Here is a 21,164-nt window from a genome sequence, read left to right as displayed (position 1 = left end):
TTTCAGTCGCTGAGACCTTCTTGTGAATGAACACCCCGAGCAGCCGCTGAACACCCACACCTGGTACCGCGGCCGCCGCCCACGGCCACAAAGGCAGCGGCGCCACAGAGCCCCCCCGCCCGCCATGGCGTCACGCGCAGCCTGCCCGGCCCGCGGGCGCCCCCCGGTGCCGCTCGGCGGGAGCGGCGGGGGGCGGGGGCAGCGGCGGCGCCGCTTCCGGCCTCCATTTTACGCGGCGGCAGCGGCCGGAGGCCGAGGTGGTGCCGCGGGTGGAGGGGTTTGGTTTGGGCGGGTGCGTTGCGGGTGCCGTGCTGTTCCTTCTCCCATCGCGGGCGTGCGGGACGAGGGTGCGATTCCCCGTGGCCGCGGTTCCCGGAGCGTTAGCACGGGGATGGGCTCCCCCAGGAAGTTCGCCCCCGGCCGCTGAACCCGCTCGGAGCCCCCAAAAAGGTTCGAGCGGCGTCGTGTGCCCGGGGAGAAGGAGAGCGGGGCAGGGCCGGCCGGCCCCGCGGGCAGTATGGACCAGAGCGTGGTGGAGCACCCGGTGACCCTCATCATCAAGGCCCCCAACCAGAAATACACCGACCAGACCATCAGCTGCTTTCTGGAGTGGACTGTGGGCAAGCTGAAGTCCCACCTCTCCAAGGTGTACCCCAGTAAGCCGGTGAGTTGTTGGCCAGCTCTTTTCTCTCGCCTTGTCGGTAAGGCTGGCCCTGCGGCGACTTGGGGACAGGCGGTCAAGACTTCCCGTAAACGCTGCAAAATAAGCAAGAGTCCTGCTGCCGAAGAGTGATCTGCATGAAGGCGATGGCCGTCCCTCGGCTTTCAGGGAAGTTGGCAATGTAACAAATAGGAAGCTGCTCTTATACATCGTGTGAGGCGATCGCAGTGTAGCATCCTGAAAGGCGATATCGCTAAAGATGCTTACTAATGCTTCACTTAGCTTTTTTTGGGAACTGAGATTTACGTATCTCAGTTAACTGAATTTGAGACTTAATTTTTGTAAATCTAACAGCTCTGGCTAAGAGTTCTGTCTGTTCTAAAGTATAAGCAATATACTTAAGGTTAACACGATCTAGGGAATTCACTGAAGTGTGGAGCAGATAGATGTTTATTCATAATATTATTTGAAACATGTAGTTGAACAACCTCCAAAATTATTTCCTCTTTGAGAAGCCATTTTTCTTGAGATTGTGCTGAAAATTCTGCTGTCAGGTGTTAAACAAACTTGTATTTTGAAACTTAATACCTATAGCCTTTTTTGTTCCTGAGGGAAATACTGTTAATTTCTGAATTCCTCTAAGTTCTAAATTTGGCAATTAAAAAGAGGCTATGGAAAAAGCATAGGCAATAATTGATAATACTGTATATGTGTAGAATGGCAGTCATACAGAACGGTATATTTAAAAATTTGTTCCAGGGAACTGTGTGAGAACTGCAGCAGCATGTGGGGCCTACAACGAGGCTTTAGAAAACATCAGAAGAAGGTGGCATTTATATTGTAAATTATTTTTCACCTAGTTCAATAGAAGAATTACTGTTGTTGATTTTTTTTTTTGACAGAGGAAAGTAAAATAGTAGCTTTGTCTCAGGAAGGGTTTCTGCCTTTTGGAGAAAGAAGAAGAAAAGCAGCCAACAACTTGGGCTGTGTCACTGGTACATTGACATCTGTGAAACAGTTCTGAGAGTTTGTGGATGTAGTTATTACTGTGAGTAATTCTCTTCTGAAAGAGCCTATCTGCTGTGAAAAACAAAAATATGACTCCAGCTGATTGCTGCTTCATCCTCCTCACTAGAATCTCCTCCAGTGACGAGTTTGTGTTTAAACACTAGTTTTCTGACTCATCTTGTGAATGATCCTGCTAAATTGAGCTCCTGCAAGGAAAGAACCTTAATGAACAAGAGGTTTTCATGTTGCACTGTAGGCTTTAAACAGTGGTATAGTGTTAAATTTCAGTTTCCTGAAACATCTTTCTTCTGATGAAAAGAGATTCCTCAACATGCCTCTCAGTATTAAATGACTAGTTCATGATACCCAAATTTATGCTGGGTTAAAGAATGGGGAGTTTCTTCAATGAAAATTATCTCAGTAATTCCAATTTAATTTAGATCTACTGCACTTGCAGTTAAACTAATAACGGAACACAGTATTTTTATTTCATAGGACCTTTCAAATTAAAGTAATAACATGGGAGAGTAGAAAGGTATTAATTAGGATGGCTCCTATGTATAGTAAATTCAAAAAGTGTATTTTTGGCTTGATATATTTTTGATGTTGAGTGCTACTGCTTTTTTCAAATGTGTGTAAGTCTTTTTGCTTTTAGTAGCTCCCCTCCCTCTCCCTTTTTTTTTTTTTCCTTTTAAACCAGATCAGTTAAAAGCTTGTTGGTAAGATTTCTCTGTTCCTTCAATATGATAGGTTCTGGAAATAACTTCTATTACAACACTATTTTAGGGTGGTGGGAATACACCAGAACACAGAGACTTTATACAGGCCTTGCAGTGTTCTCTAAGGGTATAAAACAGAAATCAGTTGCTGTCACTGCTGAACATAATATTTCAAGTTTTCTGTGTGACTTGAACCTCATTCTTGTATGTGCCTCTGTAAATTAGTTGGTAAACTGATGGTAACTGTAAGTGTCCTAATTAAATTTACAATTTATTAGGAGTATGTCTTCAGAAAGTGAGGTGGTTAGAACAGGCAAATGAGAAGTTAGGTCTTGAGGCAGTGTTGTTTGTGATTTTTCCAGATTAATTTGTGTAAATGACTTGCCTGAGTACATTCAGATTTCAAATGCAGGCAGATTTAAATTGGTTTAGTTGTTATTAAAATTGATGTACTTTCCAAAGTAAGTACTTGAATAAGCTAAATAGGTTCAAAAAGATGTTCAGTTAGTGTGTGAGTCTTTACTAATGTTCACATTCGTCAATACTTTTGTTCCCTGACTTGACCAGTTTTCATAGATAGAGTACTGCAGTTATAGTGTCCGTAAATGTGAAATACTTATGTAAAATAACTCAAGGTTGTTGTAAAATCAGCCTGTGTCTCAGTCTGGCAGATCCTACCTTCAGTGCATTAACTGCTGCATTGATTACACCTATAAACAGTAATTTAAAACTGCTATTTCTCATTGCCTGTAGTACTGTCATCTAGCATTTGCCTACAGTTCCAACCACATGTCATTGTCTGGATTTTTATTTCCTATAGAGGAATGGGAGAGAAGCTTAGTGAACTAAAATAATACCTGTCTGGTAGCTGCAACAGTATAGCTCAGAGATGACCAAACACCAAACTTATATAGTGTAGCAGTGTCCTTTAGGAACACAGGCAATGTGCTGGGCATAGCTAATTTGGACTAAGCATTGCACAAGAAGTCTTGCCTGGAAAAATGGAGATTAAAAACCAAACCAGTAGCTGTGGAGTTCTTAGTTTTGCATACATACCTTTTGATTTTGATCTGTGAACTGTCTCCCATCTCACTCTAAACTTTAGGTTCTAGAATAATTTTTTCTGATGCCACATGCTTGCTTCTGAAAATGGGGCTGCTCTAATTATGTGGTTTGAGGTGTTTTTCCATCCCAGTTTAATGTTTCAGCTAGCAGTGAGCATGCTGTTCCTTGAAGCAGGAGGTGTGGCAGTGAAATTTCTTCTGGCAGAGGATGAGTTGAATGCCTTTTCTATTTACTTTGGCATATATGTGAGCTACTCTGTTTCCACATTTATTCCCTCTTCTTTCATTTGCATTAAAAAAAAAAAAAAACAACAGGCCCATTTCAGAATTTCAGGCTTTCACTCTGAGAATTGCAAGTGGTAATCCTTTAGTTCTCAGGTAGGTGTTCAGTTTATGAAGGGAGGAGTATGGGGTTTAAGGCCTCATCTTCCCCATTAAAGTCTCTGGCTTAATATGATTAACTGTACTCAACATATGTTTAACCTTTTCTTTTGTGGTTTTGTAGGGAGCTGAAATGCATTACTGAAGGCTATGTAGTCAGCTTTGAGGGGTAATTTTGATCTCGCAGTTTCACCTCTCTAAAGTATTCATATTTGGAAGTTACTCGTATCATGTTTGAGAAGATACTTGATTAGAGGGGGTGGAAGAGGGACTGGTTCATGAGGTACTGAAGAGAATAATTGAAAGCGACCATGTAGAAGGCTCCATTACGAGTGAGACAGTCAAAACAACACTCTAGTGCTATGCTGGATGATGATTTAAAGATTTGGAGTTTGAGGGGTTTTTTGCTGTTGTGCTTTGCTTGTTTTAAGTGCTTATCTGTTCTTATTAATCTCCAGTTAATCAGTCTCAGGGCCCAGAAACAAGGATTCTTAAGATTTTTCTTCTGACTGCACTGGTCAATCTAAAGCAACAAGTTTCCAATTTACAGGAAATTAAAGTTTTCTTTAATCTTGATGCTGAAATTCTGATTTTTCTAAGGAGGCCTTTCCCAAGTACAAAATGCAGGCTTGCATTCTGCTAGCAGCCTGTTCTTGCTTGAAGGGAGCAACAAAATGGTATAGCTCAAAAGAAGTTACTGACGTGAGTCAGGCATTTCTTGTTGTTTTAAATGTAAATAGAAATAGTACATCCTTGTTGTTGAATGTGTTTTATCAATTTCAGCTGCAAATAACTAGTTCCCCGTGTTGTGAGACTTACAAAAATAGTGTCCTATGCCACTAAGTAAAAATACAGAAAAATGCAGAAGAATAGAGAAAATTACTCTTAAGTGGAAGTGATAAACAGTTCTGCACAGTATGTGGCAGGGTGTTTTTTTTAAAAAGTGTATTTAATCATGAATGGCTAGTATGGCTTTGGGAAAAAAGGTACAGCTTGAGATTTACTGAGTACTTATTAGAATTATTTGCTTTGAGTATCTCTGTTTTGTTCTGGTGATATGACCATTTTTTTTTCCAGGTTAAAAAAAAAACCCAATAGTTTTGTAACATTTCTATATTCTGCTAAGTTATTTGGGGTAACATTTCTATATTCTGCTAAGTTATTTGGGATCTGTAGAAGGCTATTGCAAGAAAAAAAAATGTCAAAACTTCTGTGAAAGCTTTTTCTGATCACAGAGATCTGGGTCTCAGTTATTTGTCTTAGTGTGAACAAGACTGCAGAGTGGGCAGCAGAAGGCTGGGGTAGAAAGGAGAGGTGTAAGACTTGCTGTTTGCATGATGGGGAAATTCTTCAAATAGTTCATGCATGTTTGTTCCACTGATATTAGGCTGGATTTCTTCACTTAGCATTTGCTTATGTTAGCACTCACTTTTAAGTGATAAATGTTATTGAATTAATTTAGGGTGCAAGCAGTAGTTAAACTGAACTGGTGTGACCATTGAATTCTCTTTAAAATTCTTTCAAAATTGTGAATATTTGGGAGGTTTTTTTTTTAAGGGAGCTATATATTCACATAGTTACAGCATGTTAATGAATATTTACCACTTTTTTTTTTTGACAGCATAAACTGAATTGAGTTGGGTTGATGTTTTTCTTTCGTTTGATTGAGTAAGCTCCTCGTTTTAGCATACTGGACATCTTACTGTAGATAGGTACCTCAAATAGTTTCCTTTAAAATAATTTTGTTGTTATTTCTATTGTGTAGAATAGTCCAAAGTTACTATCATGTGAATAGTATATAATTTGTTAAAAAATAAAAAATCTTTGTTTGCAATACTAGATTATTTGAAACTGAAACTGTCAGAATAGGGAAAAAAGCTTACCCAGGTTGGAAGCCTACCTTAAAGAAAAAGCTTTTGCTGCTTCTTGCTTTTTAATGCTTTCCTCCTTGTTTTATCCAATGATGTTTTTGGTTTTGGTTTTTTTTCTGCAGGGGGTCTGAGGATGGGGGCAAGGACTAATAACAGAAAGTTCCTACTGAAAAAGAGTAAAATTTGTTCTATTCTGAGTATTTTAATTGGCATTCCATCATTCTGCGAACTTTCTTTGCCCCAGCCACTTCTCCATCTATATTTTCAGAAAGTGCCTGGGACCAGGAGCAGGGTAAAGAACAAATCACTAAAAGACAGGAATTTTTGAATGTACTGGGAAGTTTTCTTAACAAGCATTTACTCTTAGGTGTTGTTAAATGTTATGGCACTTCTGCTGAGTGCTTAATAGTAGAAGTCTTTTTCAGAAGTAATTTGTGAGTTGGACTTGTGAAGCCTCTGAAATGTTTTTAAGTCTGTCTGTTGGTGGTTGGACTTACAAGGAATTTTCTCATCTGCAGATGTTATCTCCAGCTATATATCTGTACAGCAGGAAAAAAGCTAAATTCCTTTCTTTGTCCCCATCTCCTAGTCTACAAAGGATCAGAGACTGGTGTATTCTGGCAGACTGCTTCCTGATCATCTGCAGCTGAAAGATGTTCTCAGAAAAGTAAGCTTTACATCAACACCGTACAATATTTGATCAAACCCCTTTTTTGGGAAATAGGAATTTAGATTTGTGTTGTTTAAGTTCAAACTCTCATTGTATTGAGAGATGTAACCATATAATGTTGATATGTTCTGAAAAATGTATTTTCAAGTATGCCTTGTGTCTAGGATTATGATACTTGTGGATTGAGGCACGTTTCCAGTTGGTGGGAGAGTAAGTAGGCTGTGTTCAGTCCCAGGCAAGTGATCTGTTGTGTATCATAGAATCATGGAATGATTTCAGTTGGAAGGGACCTTGTAGATCATCTAGTTCCAACCCTCCTGCTGCGGGCATCTTCCACTAGACTGGATTTCTTAGAGCTCCATCCAACCTGGCTTTGATTTCTTTGAATGGTTACCACTGTCACATAAATGGAATAATGTAATAATACAACATATTTGTGTTGATTTGGGACATCATTTAAGTTCTCATTGAGGCTTAAATCCAGAACTTAAATTAAAAATGGCACTTGTGCAAGCAGACGAAGAGTAGTATATTTAATATCCAAAACCAGAATTCTGAATTCCTGAATAATTTCCTGGGAAGGCTGTTTGTTGTCTTGTTTCTGATTTGTCAGCGCTTAACCATTCCTGATGATGTTTGAAACTTCGTTGGTTCTTGCTCTTTTAATTTCTTACGTTTTTTTCTTCTGTTGGTTCCTATTGGAACAAATAACTCAGTTAATCTAATTTCGGATTCTTCAGTCAGCATTTAAATCCCAATCCTGAATATGCATGGTATCTCACGTAGGAAATACTGGAATATGTGCGCTTGGTTTTCAAACTGGTTCAAATAGTTTGGATTGATACCAAGTAATAAGGACTTCATTAAGTTAGTAAAGTTCTTAATAATGTATAGAACAAGGTATTTAGGGTAGATTATAAAGAACTTCTGTTTCCATTTCGATGGTGACAGAAAACACAATGCATTATGTTGAGCAGTCTAAATTCTTTGTAAACAGCTCAGCATGAATCAATTGCTGTTATTGGGGAAATACCTTAAGTCCTTGCACAGTTTTTAATCCTGTGAAATAGATGAACTCTGTAATACAGTACCTGGCTGTTGGTAATGATACTTTTTTGTAATGTATTGAAGTAAAAATCAATGTACATGCTCTAAGAATGGGTGAGTCACATTTTAAAACTTTCTGTGGAGGAAAGTCTCCGAATGTGGATGGGGCTTTAGTGAAAGTGAGCAACTGAACTTCAGTATTAAGGATGGAGAAACAGATGCAGAGGAGTCTTGAGTATTGCTTCAGCAGACTAGCACTGCTGTTCCTTTATAATCTTTATTCTGAAATAGATTTTATTAAATGGGATTAAACTTCTTACCAAAGAAAATGATTGCAGTTTACTGTGTATAGGTTTACTAGAAAACTGAAGCTGGACTACTGCAAACCAGTGTATGCCTTGTACCACTTAAAAGTTCAAGGAAATGCTTATATAACTTACTCAAAGCTTAGTTTTTGCTTGCTAAGGACAAAACGAAATCTGAATTCCTTAAATTCACTTGGCCTACTTGAAGCACACTGGTTTTAGAAAACAATGTTTCAAAATTTGCTTATGTGCTAGAGGAGAAGCTTTCTAACTAATGTTTTTCTTCACCATATAGGGGCCGTGCTTTAGAGCATTTTAGTAGTTATAGGCCTTGGCTGTAGTTAAAGAAATTAAGTGAATTTGAAAACATGCCAGTCTTAAGCACAAAGTTAGAAATTTGTGTTGGAAGAAGTGGAGTTTTTTGTCCTAAAGCTTTTGAGAGCTTTTAGAAAAAAAGTATGATTAAACTTCAATTCAGTCTCATTCTCTGCCAAAATCTTCCTACTGGATTATCTATAAATTCCTAATATTATCTGAGGACTTACTAAATCTCTCAGTCTAGTTTTGTGATACTTGCTCCTTGGTACTGACCAGTGTCATTTCACTGATACAGGATGCCTCGAGGCTGGAAGTTGTGGCACTCTTCTAGCACAGTGATATCCAACACATTATGAATAGAAGTATGTTACAATAAACTGTCACATTTCATAAAGCTGTATGCTGTAGGCTTAACAACTGATACATCTAGCTTCCCTTGCCTTTCCCAGGGGCATAAATTCTTATCTAGGAAGAAGGTGATTAGTTAGGTTAAAGGCTTTTGACATGGTCAAAGTGCTAATCACCTGTGTTCAGTGCTTTCTGATCCTTGCTATCACTGAGTGGTCAGAAATTACACTTAATGTAGCAGTGAGGCTGTGCTTGGGGTTAGGGACCAGTACATGGGGAGAAGTTTAAATGACTGTGGGTGTGTGTTGGCTATGCTAGCAGTAATGCACAGTGGCGCATAGAAGCATTTATATAGTTTTCTCTATTCCTAAAGATCAAAACCTTAAAAATGGTTAAATGGCTGTTATAGCACGTTTATATATAGTTTAAAAAACCCCTTCCAAATGCAGCATTTCTGAATGTCATCTCATTAAAAATGGCAGCTTGCCTGCACTATCCTGATTTCAGAAGAGGATAGAGGGGTGTTTCTGTTCCTCCTCTTGTTTAAAATTTAGTTACTGATGAAGGCGCGGTGTGCAATTTAAATATGTAGCCATAGCTGTTGTGTTGCTATGGCCATGTAAGGGGGTGGTTTAATTTGGTACAGTGAAATAGCTTCAGATTGAAGTTATGGCCTCCAGATGGGGGGGGGGGGGGGGGGTGAGTGTGTTCCTGCAGAATTGGCATGGCCTTGCTACATGGCTTCAACTGGTGGCAGGCATTTGCTTCCTCACTTTCAAATATTTAGGAATACTCTAGCCCCACCTAGCACTTTGAATATCATTCCCTGAGCATGGAATATCTGCAGGGGCCCTTCAGTTGGATGTCTGCAGGTTAGGCTTGAGCCAAGCGTAGACCCAGAGCAAGGTGAATGCAATGGCTGGCACATTGTTCTTATCTTGGTCTGCTTGTGGAATTCCAGCGCCTACGTTTTTCATGTACCCTGATATCTCTATTGAATAACACTCTTCGTAGATCTCAGTGCAAATGTAAGCATTCCTAACTTTAGGGAAACTGAGCTCTGTAAAAGATTTGAGATTTTTCCAAAGTAAAAGTTAAAGCTTGTTACACACTTCTTCATGTTTCTCCTGGGGTTCTTCCACTGGTTCTGCTATCCTGCTGTTTTAGGGAAAACTGGGTTAAAGTCAATGTTCCATGTGTTATTGTGGACAGCTTCTAAGAAGACATTAATTAGTTGTGAAACAGTAGGATTCTCTTGTGCTAGGCTCAAGTGTTGCTTTTTGGTCTCTCTGTTTTGTATAATGTTTCTTTAGCATTTACAACTTCGAATTTTTAAAGACTATTTTTACTTGTTTCTCCAATATTGTTGCTTTAGCTCTTCAATTTCTTTAATTTTTAGCAAGATGAATATCATATGGTTCATCTGGTTTGTACATCTCGGACACCCCCAAGTTCTCCAAAACCCAGCACCAGTAGAGAAGGTCATGGAGCTTCAACCTCCAGCAGTAGCTCAGTGAGTTTTTTCATACACAGGACGTAAATTCCTTCTATGCTAAGGAAACTTGCCTTTAATTTATCTTTTAACTTTTTATATTTGTCTGTAAAATAGTGTGTTTAAAGTAGAGCATGCCATATGAATTTGTACAATTAGACTTGATTATTTAAGGGTGTCCTTTTATTTAAACAAAGATTACCTTTTTCAAATTGTAATGCAGTTGTGTTTATTAGATGATAAAGCACTACTTTTTCTAAGCTATTCTTTCTTTTTAACACTGTATTGAAAAGTACACTCTCCTTTCTCTCCATATCCCTGTATCTTTGGCAGAAATTGAACAGTGCATTCAGAACTTGAAAAAAACTAAGTTGAGAATTGCTCTGTGAAAATTTAAGAGAGACCAGTCAAAATATTGCTGTTGTCATGAGATACAGGTGGAACTTGGCCAGGGTTTTTTCTGTTTGACAGGAATTGGCCGGTATTTATGTATGAACTTCAAGGTAGTCATAGCGTCTGTAAGACAGTGAAAAGTAGGAAATGTTCTTAACACTTAGTTAAATTGTTAACAGAACATGTTTGTTTATGGTGTTTTGAGCCTTCCCCTCTTCACACCCTCCAAATATGATGATGGTCTTTGGTTGTGTTGCATTTTAAAAGCAGTTATGTTTCTGTTGAGGACTTGGTAGTCATTACTGTAATTCTTGGCTTTTTCCAGAGTTGGCAGTATCACTAAGCAACCCTTGAAGGTTAGTCAGAAAGGGATATATATACAATACCACTGTAGGTACTTCTCATCTGAGGTGTGTGGATTGTCAGCCTATGGGCAATGCTCTTTTGAGCTGTCTTCATTCTGCCGTTGATAGGTGTCAGGCTTCTGTGTGACAGTCAGAAACATGAGCAGTTTAAGCAATGGTAGAGGGGTCTGTCTACAGCATCTTTTCAAAGTCTGTGTTTATATCTCTGCAAGCAGGACACAGGTGGCCTCTTTGGCAAGTGTTTTATTGGTGTGTATATCAGTTGTAATGTTGTATTTGAGTGACTGTATTAATGACCACTTAAAGCGCACAGTATGCAAAGTGCTAAGTTCATAATACTTTGGAAGAAACAACCTTAACTCAAAGTTTCAGTGGCCTTTGTCCTTCTATTTATTTTTTATTTTTATTCTCCTCCCACCCTCACTGTCTAGTGGTAAGTTTTTCTTGTTTTCTTTGTAGGGCAAATGTGATATGGATGTCTTGAATAATTTCGCCTCCTCACTTCCTGAGTTGTCAAAGTTAATGAGGATTTTCTACTGAGTTAACGTTACAGTAATTCTTAGCAACAGGATTTGGGGATTTATTAAGGCTGAAGTAATGCATCTCAATGGCCCCATTGTAATCTTGTTATGGTGACAGTTTAGAAGCCAGGTATTGAAGGTCTGACACTAGTTTCAGGTGTGTTCCTGGGAGCCTAAGTACTTCCTGTTTCCCCATTCCTGTTGGTAGCCCCCTTCCAGTGATGAGCACAGGAATTTGGATTGGGCAGCTGGCACACTCAAGAGGGTGAAGAGTAGAAGGGGTAACTAAAGATAAGGATAGAGGAATGGTATTTTAAGCCACTGCAGGCACTGTTGTCACTGTTGAAGGTAGTCATATCCTGAGGTTGTAGTTCTGTTAACGATAGCCAGTAGAATTTTCATTCCTGTTAAATATTCTTTCAATTAAGTTTTAGTTTGCTTCAGCTTTTTGAAACTATGATTCCCAGTGACTTGTGGTTTTCTCTGGAAACTACCAAGTGTTGAGTCTTTCTGAAAATTCTTTTTTTTCCCCCATGCACCTGAGTGCAATTTTGAATTTCTGTTTTTACTAAGGCTTGCCAGAACCAATAAAACCACAGAAGACTTACCCAGTGTTTACATTCTTAATAAAACTTGTGACAAAACATTAAAGCAAGTAGTTTTTTTAAGACACAGTAGTAAATCTTAAAGCTGTGGCAAAAGATCCACAACCTCAATTTTATTTATTTTTAAGAATTCAGACCGTTCTGGATCAACTGCTGCCTCACCCACAAACCAAGAAGCTTCTTCTACGTCTTTGAACACTAGTGCAGATGGAGTGAGGCATCGTAATCTTCCACAAGCACACAGCAACTCCACACCAAGCCACCAGTTCCCTTATTTAATGCAAGGGTAAGTGAGACTGAGGGAATCCGCCTCGCTCTTTGGTGCTCTTTAAAGTGCTTTAAATGTTCAGTTGCAATTATGTTTCTCTCACAGTCTGCAAAATGATTTGTCTAGTTCACCTTGAAGCATAAGTCACATTAGAAAAGTTTTCACATGAAAACTAGTGGTTTTAGCCAGGAGTCAGTCAAAGAGGAAGTGCTCTTGGTGCTCCCCTTCAGGCTGTTTTTGTTTATTTTTCTTTATGCTCTGCCCTCAGCCTTCTTGAACAAGTACAGTTTTAATATGTCTAGTGGATGTATTTAGTAATGTAACTGATAGAATTGTTGTTTCTGGTTGTCTTTTCTGTCCTTTGTTTTAATAGTCAACACTAAATTCTTATCAGAATATGATGGTTTTTAGTTTTTGATACATAAGAGATGTAATTCCTCATTTCTCCATATGGGATTCAACTGTAGAAATGGTATGCAGGTGTTTTGAGTACATGTAGTGCTTGTGTATCTACAACAGAATGTTTAGGGATTCTCATACATAACAGTGAAAGGTAACCAGTTTACATTTCTAGATCAGATGTGTTATTACATAGCTATTAAAATTCTGTCATTTTTTTTGTGCTTAAAGAGCAGCTTTAGGAAGTTTAACCCATGTGACCTTTGAAGTTGCTTAAACATGTTGTTTTTATTGTTAGTAGTAGTAGTAGCTTCTTCCAAGGGGACAACAGGAGGATGGTGTTCTGAGATGATAGCTGTCGTTTTCTCAGGGAGCACTTTCGGGTTTTTTTTCTGACATGGTGTTCTCCCAGTACTGTACAGATTCTAGAAACCTAATTTGGAGAATGTTGACACAGAAAACCCTAAGGTATGAATGTGCTAACAGTAACATTGCTTCTGTTGCTGCAGAGAAAACAGATGGCAAGAGCTGTTGAAAGTTTATTAAGTTTCAGTTTAATTTACATGCTCTCATTAGAGTTAACTTAGACTTTACTACTCTTGCTAGTTTTCATCTTGAATTTGTTGAAAATTTTTTTTATTGTCTGAAATGTACTGTCTGCTGGGAAGAGATTGCCTTTGGAGTGGGTGGAGCACTTATTGTGACCAAATGCATCTTCACAGAAGTGGTCATACTTGCCTTTCTGACAAAGCTAGGTGAGACCAGGTTGACTGTCAAGACTGCTATTGGTGTAATGTAGGTTAATTCCAAAAGCAATTTACTATGTGTTGTGTAAATGAATAATCTGTAAAAAGTTTTAATGTTTGTCTAATTAGCTTTTCACATAGACATATTCTGAGTGAGTTTTTGTCAAGTGTGGTGAACTGAATAGGCTGTGGACTTCAAAAAGGCAACAGAACCACTATTAAGTCTTTGGGCTGAATTAATTTGTGTCAGTTTGGGAGACATTGCTGCTTGGAAAGAAAGAATAACTTAAAAGTAAGTTAAAAATACTAAGTCTGTGACATGCTATGTCTAGCATGTAATGTGGATTGAGAGGAGTGGATCTGTAGACTGAAAGAAGTGCTGAGAGCCTGACATCCCTGTACATATTTCAGGAGTTTCAGTCTTACTTGGACAGTCTTTATCTTGGTTACCTGGAATAGGGTCCTGCTTGTCACTAAGGTGCATTAGCAGTGCACCCAAATCACATATTTCAATTTTGTGTAATCCAAAAGGAATCCAGATGGTGATCCAAGAGCATTCTGTGGTGCAAACAGAACTGTAGTTAGAGGAAGTGACTGGAGGTTTCCAAGAATGCATTCCTAATCTGAACAGAAATGCCAAATAAACAAACCCTAAATAATCCTAGGCCTTTTATTTTGGAAAGTATTTTAATGGAATGCTGTCAGAACTTAAAGTAGATCTTTGTGGACTGCTAAGTACTGGTTCTGCTCAACTCCAAATAATCTGTGCCCAGTGCCTGCTGGAGCCTGCTTGCTTCTTTAAAAACACTTTTTAAAGCTTCAGCAATCTTTTCAGATGCATCCGCTTTTGCTTTTGGGCACTGCTGCTTGTATTCCAGCAGTAAGAAATGCCCTCTGTTCTTTTAGTTGTCTCTTAAACATAATTTGGGGCAATGGGATCTAGCTTTAATGTAATTTATATGCAGATCAAGACTTGTTAGGAATATGAAGATTCATAGCTGAAACTGGTATTACTTTGTTGATTTTTCTTATATTTCCATGACCAAACACTTTTTATTCTAGCTGCATGATTAACTGTAAGCACTACTGATGGGGAAAGATCTCCAGGTATTTGAAAATTTGTGTGAGGGTCAGTTTCCTTGGGCATTTTGCAATACTTGATTGATTTGTACAAATAAGCAGTGTGATTGTTGGATGATTAAATTACAGTTTTGATGTTTTTTCAGCTCCTGGCTTAAAGCTGCAATGTGAGAGTTGAACGTACTTTGGGAAAACAGCATTTAGTTCAGATTGTTGAAGTATTATGGGGAAAAAAATTTAACTTTGTTGCATTTGGGCTTTTGCAAATGCTGTTTTCAAAAAATCTAAACTTGAGGTGGGACTGGGCAAGTAGCTTATGTATCTGCCAAGTTAGTCTTCAGCTGTAGGGAACAAGCACAGCATTGTCTGTTCCCATGGACTTTGTTGAGGATCAGGGCCTGTGCTGTGCTGTGCAGGTACAAACAGAACAGACGGGCTCAGCCCTGACAGGGTTTGCATTTCAGATTGGAGAGCACTTGGAAGCAGTAAAGAGACAAGAAACATCAAGGCAGTGAAATAATTTGTCAGGTGTGGGTGGCCCATCTAATGAAATGATTTCATATTGTGCACACAGTAGTGTTTGAAAGCAAATAACAAAATGACATACTGACAGCATGCAATATCCTAGCACATAAATACCTTGCTACATCAGTTACCTTTGCTCACTGTATTGTCTTCAAAGTAGCAAATAGCATAGCAGAGGATACTGCAATATCACCTGAAGTTGATATGCGTGGCTCATATGAGATGAGCCATAAATGAGATGTTTGTGGGTCAAGGTTAAACAAATGCAGTTATTGTTAATCAGGCAGCTGACAGAGAATGAGCTTTTAAGTCCGAATAAAAAGTCTTGTTTTTTCACTGGTGGTGAGCAGTATCTTCGTGATAACCTTACCCTCAAATTCAGTGCTGGTTAGTTCATTTGGATGTCTTCTGTAGTCCAAAAGAAGTAATTTTGAGCTTTTTTTTTGCCATCCTGAGGAGCACTATGTGTCTTTTCAGAATATTCTGAAGCTACCTCTACCATGTGAACTGTTTCCTGGCTTATCCAGCTGTTCTTCTATTGTCTGCTCTGCTTTGTTCTCCAGTCTTGGAATGCCTGTACAGATCCTGTTTGCTTCTTTGTTCTCATGCTGTTGCTGCCATTCTTTTGAAATAGTCTACTTCCTACCTCTTTCTCCTCTTTTTTGAAAAAGATGAGGAGAAAGTATGTGCTACTCTCCTTCTTCCTTGAACAGCAAGCTGCCTTGCTTTGCTGAGAAGATCCTCTTCCTTTGGGGGGGGCTTCTTCTCACTGAAATACATTGGTACACTGTTAAGAGTTGTTTCTGAATTTCATAAGCTAACGTAATATCCTGGCAACTGTAATAGCTGTATAATTGACAACATCTGCCTCATTTGGATTTTTGATGAGCAAACAAAACACTGCTGTACTAGTTGGCATTCTAAGCCAGAAGCCAGTTGTAAGCCAGTCTACTTTTGCTTGATTAATGGAGTCAGGTCTTGAAAAACTAAGTCTTGCTTCTCAAAAAGTCACGTCTTCTAGAAAAGCTATTTGGAAAAAAAAAATTAAAAACCCACCACAATATTTGAATGTGAAATAAAAGAATATGCCATAACTGAACTTCTGTGGTTTGTCTTGTTTGACTGGCTACTTAATCTACTGTTAAGCTTTAAGGCATCAAGAAAGCAGCTTTTGAAAGAGTTTGAAAGAAAGAAGAGCCTCAAATCTGGTAATATTTCTAAAAGATGTATCTGTGAGGGCAAGCTGTTAGCCTCTTAGGCTAAAATTTTTTTGAGCTCAACGTAGCAGTTACAAAGAAGAACCCTGAAATCTGTATCTGATGAGAAAAGGAAGTGGTGAATTCCTTCAGAACTCGCTCAGGCAAGTTGGGTAGGACTGCTTTTTGGTGACTGAGGTAGAAGTGGGTGATCCTGCCTGTTCAGAACCCCATCTGACACTCTACCTTCTTGAAATTGAGACTCTGCTCAGTGGTTTGTCTCAGCACAGTACTTAATGGCACTCACATAGAATATTTGAATCATCTTTACATTTTGAGGTCAAATGTTTTATGAATTTTGGAGGAGTTTTATCTCTCAAAGTGTTAGCCAGTTCAAGGGATAGAAAAGCACATTTTTATAGCTTGCAACTGTAAATCATGGTTAATGTTTTTCAACAGTAGCTTCATGGCATTGCTGTTTCAACATGTTAATTATGCATAAATAAATACATCAGCAGGGCTGCTAGTTAACCCTTTCAATTTTTAAAACAAACCTTGAATAATGCCTGTGACTATCTCAGTTTGTGTTTGGTATCAGGAAAGTACTTTTGCTTTCTTTATTCTCCCCCCACCGCACCACAAACTGTTGTCAAAACAGGTTATGGCTAAATGCAAACATAACAATTTTAGCAGAGGTCATGGAGTTGCATGGCAGGCTCTTGTCCAGAATTAGGGTGAAATATTTACTCATGTGTAACATGGAAAAAGGTTTTAATGTCTTCCTTCCATCTTTCTTTCTGGGCATGTCGTGTATATCTGAATGCCTGGTAGACTAATGAAATCTCTTGGTGATATCTTTGCAGGGAGTGCCTTACTTAGGGAACAGGTGTAGTCTGCAGTACAATTACAGCAGTCTCAGCTTTTGCTACCTGCAGTCTGAATAAACTTTTCTTCATGCTTTATACTCTCATGCTGTCCTGAAAGATGTCCTGGTTTACTACAGTTCACTACATCAAAATCTTTTGGGAAAGAGTTGGAAATCTTGCCAAAACATGCTATATGCTCTAGGAGGTAAGAGAGGATAAGAAGTCTAATAGCAGACAAAACCAAACATAAAACTTATGTACAGGAGTTTTATCTCTCTTGCATGTGAATTGGAGCTAAAAGCTCATAGGGAGGAGAATCACATATGCTCAAAATATTGAAGGGGGGGGAAGATAATCCTTTACAGTGTTCAGTTGCAATCTTCAGAAGCTGTATCTGAAAGATTAGTTTGTTGTCTTATGTTATTTCTTCACATCTCTGGTCACAGTGGTATTTCAGGTATTGCTTCTAAAAGGAAGCTATAGAAGATAGTAAGTTTTCCCTTCAGAGCTCCTGTTGACCTTTAAGGGTGTTCTCTGAACTTAAAAGGAATTTTATGGAAGAATTTCTGCAGTTAGCACAGTCTTGAAAAATTTTCAGCATTGTTTTGTTCCAGAGATGCAGCTAGTAACATACTAAGTACAAAACCAAATATTCTTTCTATAGAAATAACTTTGCTTATTAATTTCTTTTATGAAAATGTAGTGCTTTTTTTGAATGTGTTGGACGATCTCACTATATGTTATTTCAGCGCATTGTTTTAGGGGAACAAACGAGAAGAGAAATACTCCTTTAATGTTTTTTTAATATTAGTGCACCTTTTAAATGTCACAGTTCAGAGCTGAATATTTTTCTTTAAATCGTTTCCTAGCAATATAGGCAACCAGTTTCCAGGCCAAGGTGTTCCTGTTGGATTTTCTATGTATCCTGCATTCAGTCCCTTACAGATGATATGGTGGCAACAGATGTATGTACGTCAGTACTACATGCAGTAGTAAGTCTACATTATCTTCATACTGAGCTACACTAGTGAAAAGAATATATTAAATGTTTTTTTCAGGATCAAAATATCTGTGTTTATTCTGTCTGGCTCTGTTTTATACTTAGTTCTGTCCAGCAAATTATGAAATCCAGTCTTGGATTAGAATTAAATTAATGTCTTAGTAAGTAAAATCTAAGGGAAAATGCAGTTTGTTTTGACATATATTAAATCTGAAACTGTAGCAAAGAAGACAGGCTTAGTAATTATGGTGCATGTCTTTTTGACAAACCGAGTTTATGTTTAAATTTTTAGCCAAGCTGCTGTTTCAGCCCAAGTGACTTCCAGCACTGAGCCAGCGAGATCTGCAGTTGCCCAGGCTGTAAATTCAGAACATGCTCGTGCAAATGAGCCTGCAGCAGTGCCAAATGTAGCCGTCCAGGAGAACAGGCCTGTAAATCAAAATGTTCAGATGAATGCACAGGGTGGCCCAGTAGTGAATGAAGAGGACTTCAACCGGGACTGGCTGGACTGGATGTACACGTTCTCTAGAGCAGCAATTCTTCTGAGCATTGTATACTTCTATTCTTCTTTCAGTCGGTTTGTCATGGTAATGGGAGCCATGCTGCTGGTTTATTTGTGAGTACAACAGTTGTGTATAGCTGCAGATCTGAGATGTGGAGTGTGGTGCTAATGTTTATTCCATTTAAAATTAAAAACTATCCATGTGCAAAAATTTACACACTGCCCCTTTGCAGTAGGGTGTGTCTGTTAAAAAATTAATATAAAGAAGTAGAGAAACAGATGTGAAGAAAGGTAATTATCAAAATGTTTTTACAGTAAGTTGGATACCACTTATACCTGAAACACAATGTTCTTACATATTGGTGATATTAATAGATTAGTATTGTTGAAATGTAGCATTTTGGGATGATAATTTAGAAGGCAGGAGTGAGGGCAGGGAGATTCATATAGGTCAAGCATATACTTGCATAAACATAAACTTACTGCTTGGATATGAAATTGCAGAGCTAAGCTCATGTATATTTCCAAAATAACTTATGGGATGTGTGCAGTAAATTTTGTTAGGCAGAGTTAAGGTAGTGGTACTATAATGGTGGGCACTAGGTCTGGTAGAATTACAGAGATGTAAAAATTTTTTAACTGCACGTCATAAAGACCTAAGCACGTTCTGTATTTAGTTGAGAAATACCAGTACTGTTGTCATCACTTCCTTTCAGATATGAAGATACCTTAGTGATGTCAATAGAAGTGGAAAACAGTAGTAATGCTTGATGTTTTGGACTCATCTCATACACTGAGAGTTTCCTTACAATGTAGTCTCAGTCCTAACTAGGACTGTTCTTTCATACATGTAGGGTAGTTGAAATCAGAATATAGACCCTTGGAAATGTAGGAGAGGCTTATTTAATTTACAGTGGTGATGTGGTTCAAGCATTAGCTGAAATTTAAATTCCTTTTTTCCATGGAAAATCGAATTTAAACTAAGAAAATTAAGGCTGCCTTTGAAAATGTGTTTAACTTCAGTATTAAAAATGGGGAGGAAACCCATTAAAAGTATTCTACGTATTTAATCACCTAATCATGGTACATTATTAGTCTTCTGGAACTGAGGGCTGTGAACAGCAAGACCTTAATGCAGACATTGGAGAGTATCCATTCAATCTAGAAGGATGAATTACAGAAAAATAGATGTAACTTCCTTCCTTTGAAAGTACTTACAGAATTTGCTGCAGTAGTTAGCTGTAGAAGAAAAAATCTTTTTTGTTCCTTTCAAAAGAGAGGTTTTCAACTGTTCCGCTTTCTTACATAGACACCAAGCTGGATGGTTTCCCTTTAGGCAAGAGGGAGGCCAACAACAGGCAGCCAATAATGCAGAAGTGAACCGTGATGGGCAACATGCAAATAATCCTGATCTTGAAGAGATGGTGAGTAAGGGCAGACATGTCTTTGAGACTCCTATGTATTATATTGTAAAGTATGCTGTAGTGCCTGGACAGAAAGTCAACTTTTGTGAAATGGAGTTGGTTTAACCAGAAAGCTTTCAGCCTTGTCCTCAGGTTGTGCCTGCTGCTTAAATTCTGTATTTCTCCAGTCTGACAATTACTGATTCTCTACTTCAATCACAGACTTTCTTCATGCTAGTTACTTCAGGAGGTTGTTCTGAGAGAAGTCACTTAATGTAGGAAGATGCTGCTGGTTACCTTATGTCAGAATTCTGAAAAGAAGCAGTTGAATTGCTTCAATTTCTGTTTTTAAAGGAGCGACTTATGGATGATGGGATTGATGAAGACAACGGAGAAGATGCAGGTGAAGATGGCAATACAGAGCAGCAGCCTGGATTCATGGCTTCTGCTTGGTCCTTTATCACAACCTTCTTCACATCACTGATTCCTGAAGGGCCTCCACAGGTTGGCAACTAAAGTGGAAAAGGAACTGTGTCAGGCAGCCTCAGTAGCCATACATAGAAGTGGAGCAGATTCTTGAGTGTGTTCTAAATACAGTGCAATTTCTGAAAATTTATAATGTTATCTTTTTGATCATGGTGTACAAAAATGTGTATTTTTTTTTCTTTTGGCTTTCTCATGCATTGAATATTTTAAGCACAAGTGGACTACTACATGCTTTCTTTAAGATTCTTCTTTTTCTGAAGAATAAAATGTAAAGATATTGGTCTTCCATGTTTTGTTTTAATTTCAAATGTGTGTTACACTGAGGCAAAGAGCTTGAACGTAATCTGCACCATTACCTCTTTAAAGAGCTGTTAAAAATACGAATGTTGACAGATCTTTCCAAATGCGCTCCATTTATTTGAATAATGTATCTTGTGTTAGTTTGAGGCAGGGTATGAATTCTCACATGGGATTTGGAACTTATTCCTGAGAGAATGCAGTAAACACAGGGATTACTTGTTAATGGCATGTTGTCTTCATGTCAGGAAATAGTAAGCTTCTTGGTTAAAAAAAACTGAGAGCTTTTTCTTGAGACTGTACTGACATTTATTCAAGTTGGAGGTATTTGACAGCTCTTCAAAGATAAATGGCAGTGATGGGATAAACCTTAAATGTTTGATACATACAGTACTTTTTAAGGAAAATATAGCTGCGCTGGGGCAAAACATGTACATTAGGTTTTTTAATAAAAACTGTTATGGTAACTCTTTTGGATGTTTATATGCATATTTGAATGCAAATGGCTAAATTGTGCCTCATTAAGGATGAGGATATGATTAATTTGAGAGCGTAATAAAGTTATCACAGTGGCATTACTGACATTGACTAAAGTGATGTGTTTGTAGCAGTGTCTATACAGTTACGA

At 38.4% G+C, this 21,164-nt stretch overlaps 1 protein-coding gene across 4 annotated transcripts; it reads left to right on the top strand.

The window, feature by feature from the left end:
- The first annotated feature begins 245 nt into the window (after window positions 1-245).
- Window positions 246-20,525, top strand: HERPUD2 (HERPUD family member 2). Of its 4 annotated transcripts, XM_082285767.1 has the most exons (8): window positions 246-664; window positions 6,294-6,371; window positions 9,792-9,905; window positions 11,897-12,054; window positions 17,718-17,840; window positions 18,141-18,464; window positions 19,660-19,774; window positions 20,108-20,525. In XM_082285767.1, the coding sequence occupies exons 1-8, from the start codon at window positions 518-520 to the stop codon at window positions 20,267-20,269; spliced, it is 1,221 nt and encodes a 406-aa protein (XP_082141893.1). In that variant the 5' UTR covers window positions 246-517; the 3' UTR covers window positions 20,270-20,525. The 4 variants fall into 4 exon arrangements, with proteins under 4 accessions (XP_082141893.1, XP_082141894.1, XP_082141895.1 ...); XM_082285768.1 differs by lacking the exon at window positions 6,294-6,371; XM_082285769.1 differs by lacking the exon at window positions 9,792-9,905.
- Window positions 20,526-21,164: the final 639 nt, after the last annotated feature.

Source organism: Coloeus monedula (assembly GCF_965178545.1).
Source record: "Coloeus monedula genome assembly, chromosome: 1".
Taxonomy (NCBI): Eukaryota; Metazoa; Chordata; class Aves; order Passeriformes; family Corvidae; genus Coloeus; species Coloeus monedula.
This window is presented reverse-complemented; position numbering and strand designations above follow the sequence as displayed.

What these genes read in the sequence shown, in the direction of transcription:
- HERPUD2 (XM_082285767.1), top strand. Translation starts at nt 518, where the DNA reads ATGGACCAGAGCGTGGTGGAGCACCCGGTGACCCTCATCATCAAGGCC. An exon ending in CAACCTCCAGCAGTAGCTCA is followed by an intron (nt 9,906 to 11,896) that starts GTGAGTTTTTTC and finishes TTTATTTTTAAG; the next exon opens with AATTCAGACCGTTCTGGATC. An exon ending in CGTCAGTACTACATGCAGTA is followed by an intron (nt 17,841 to 18,140) that starts GTAAGTCTACAT and finishes TTAAATTTTTAG; the next exon opens with CCAAGCTGCTGTTTCAGCCC.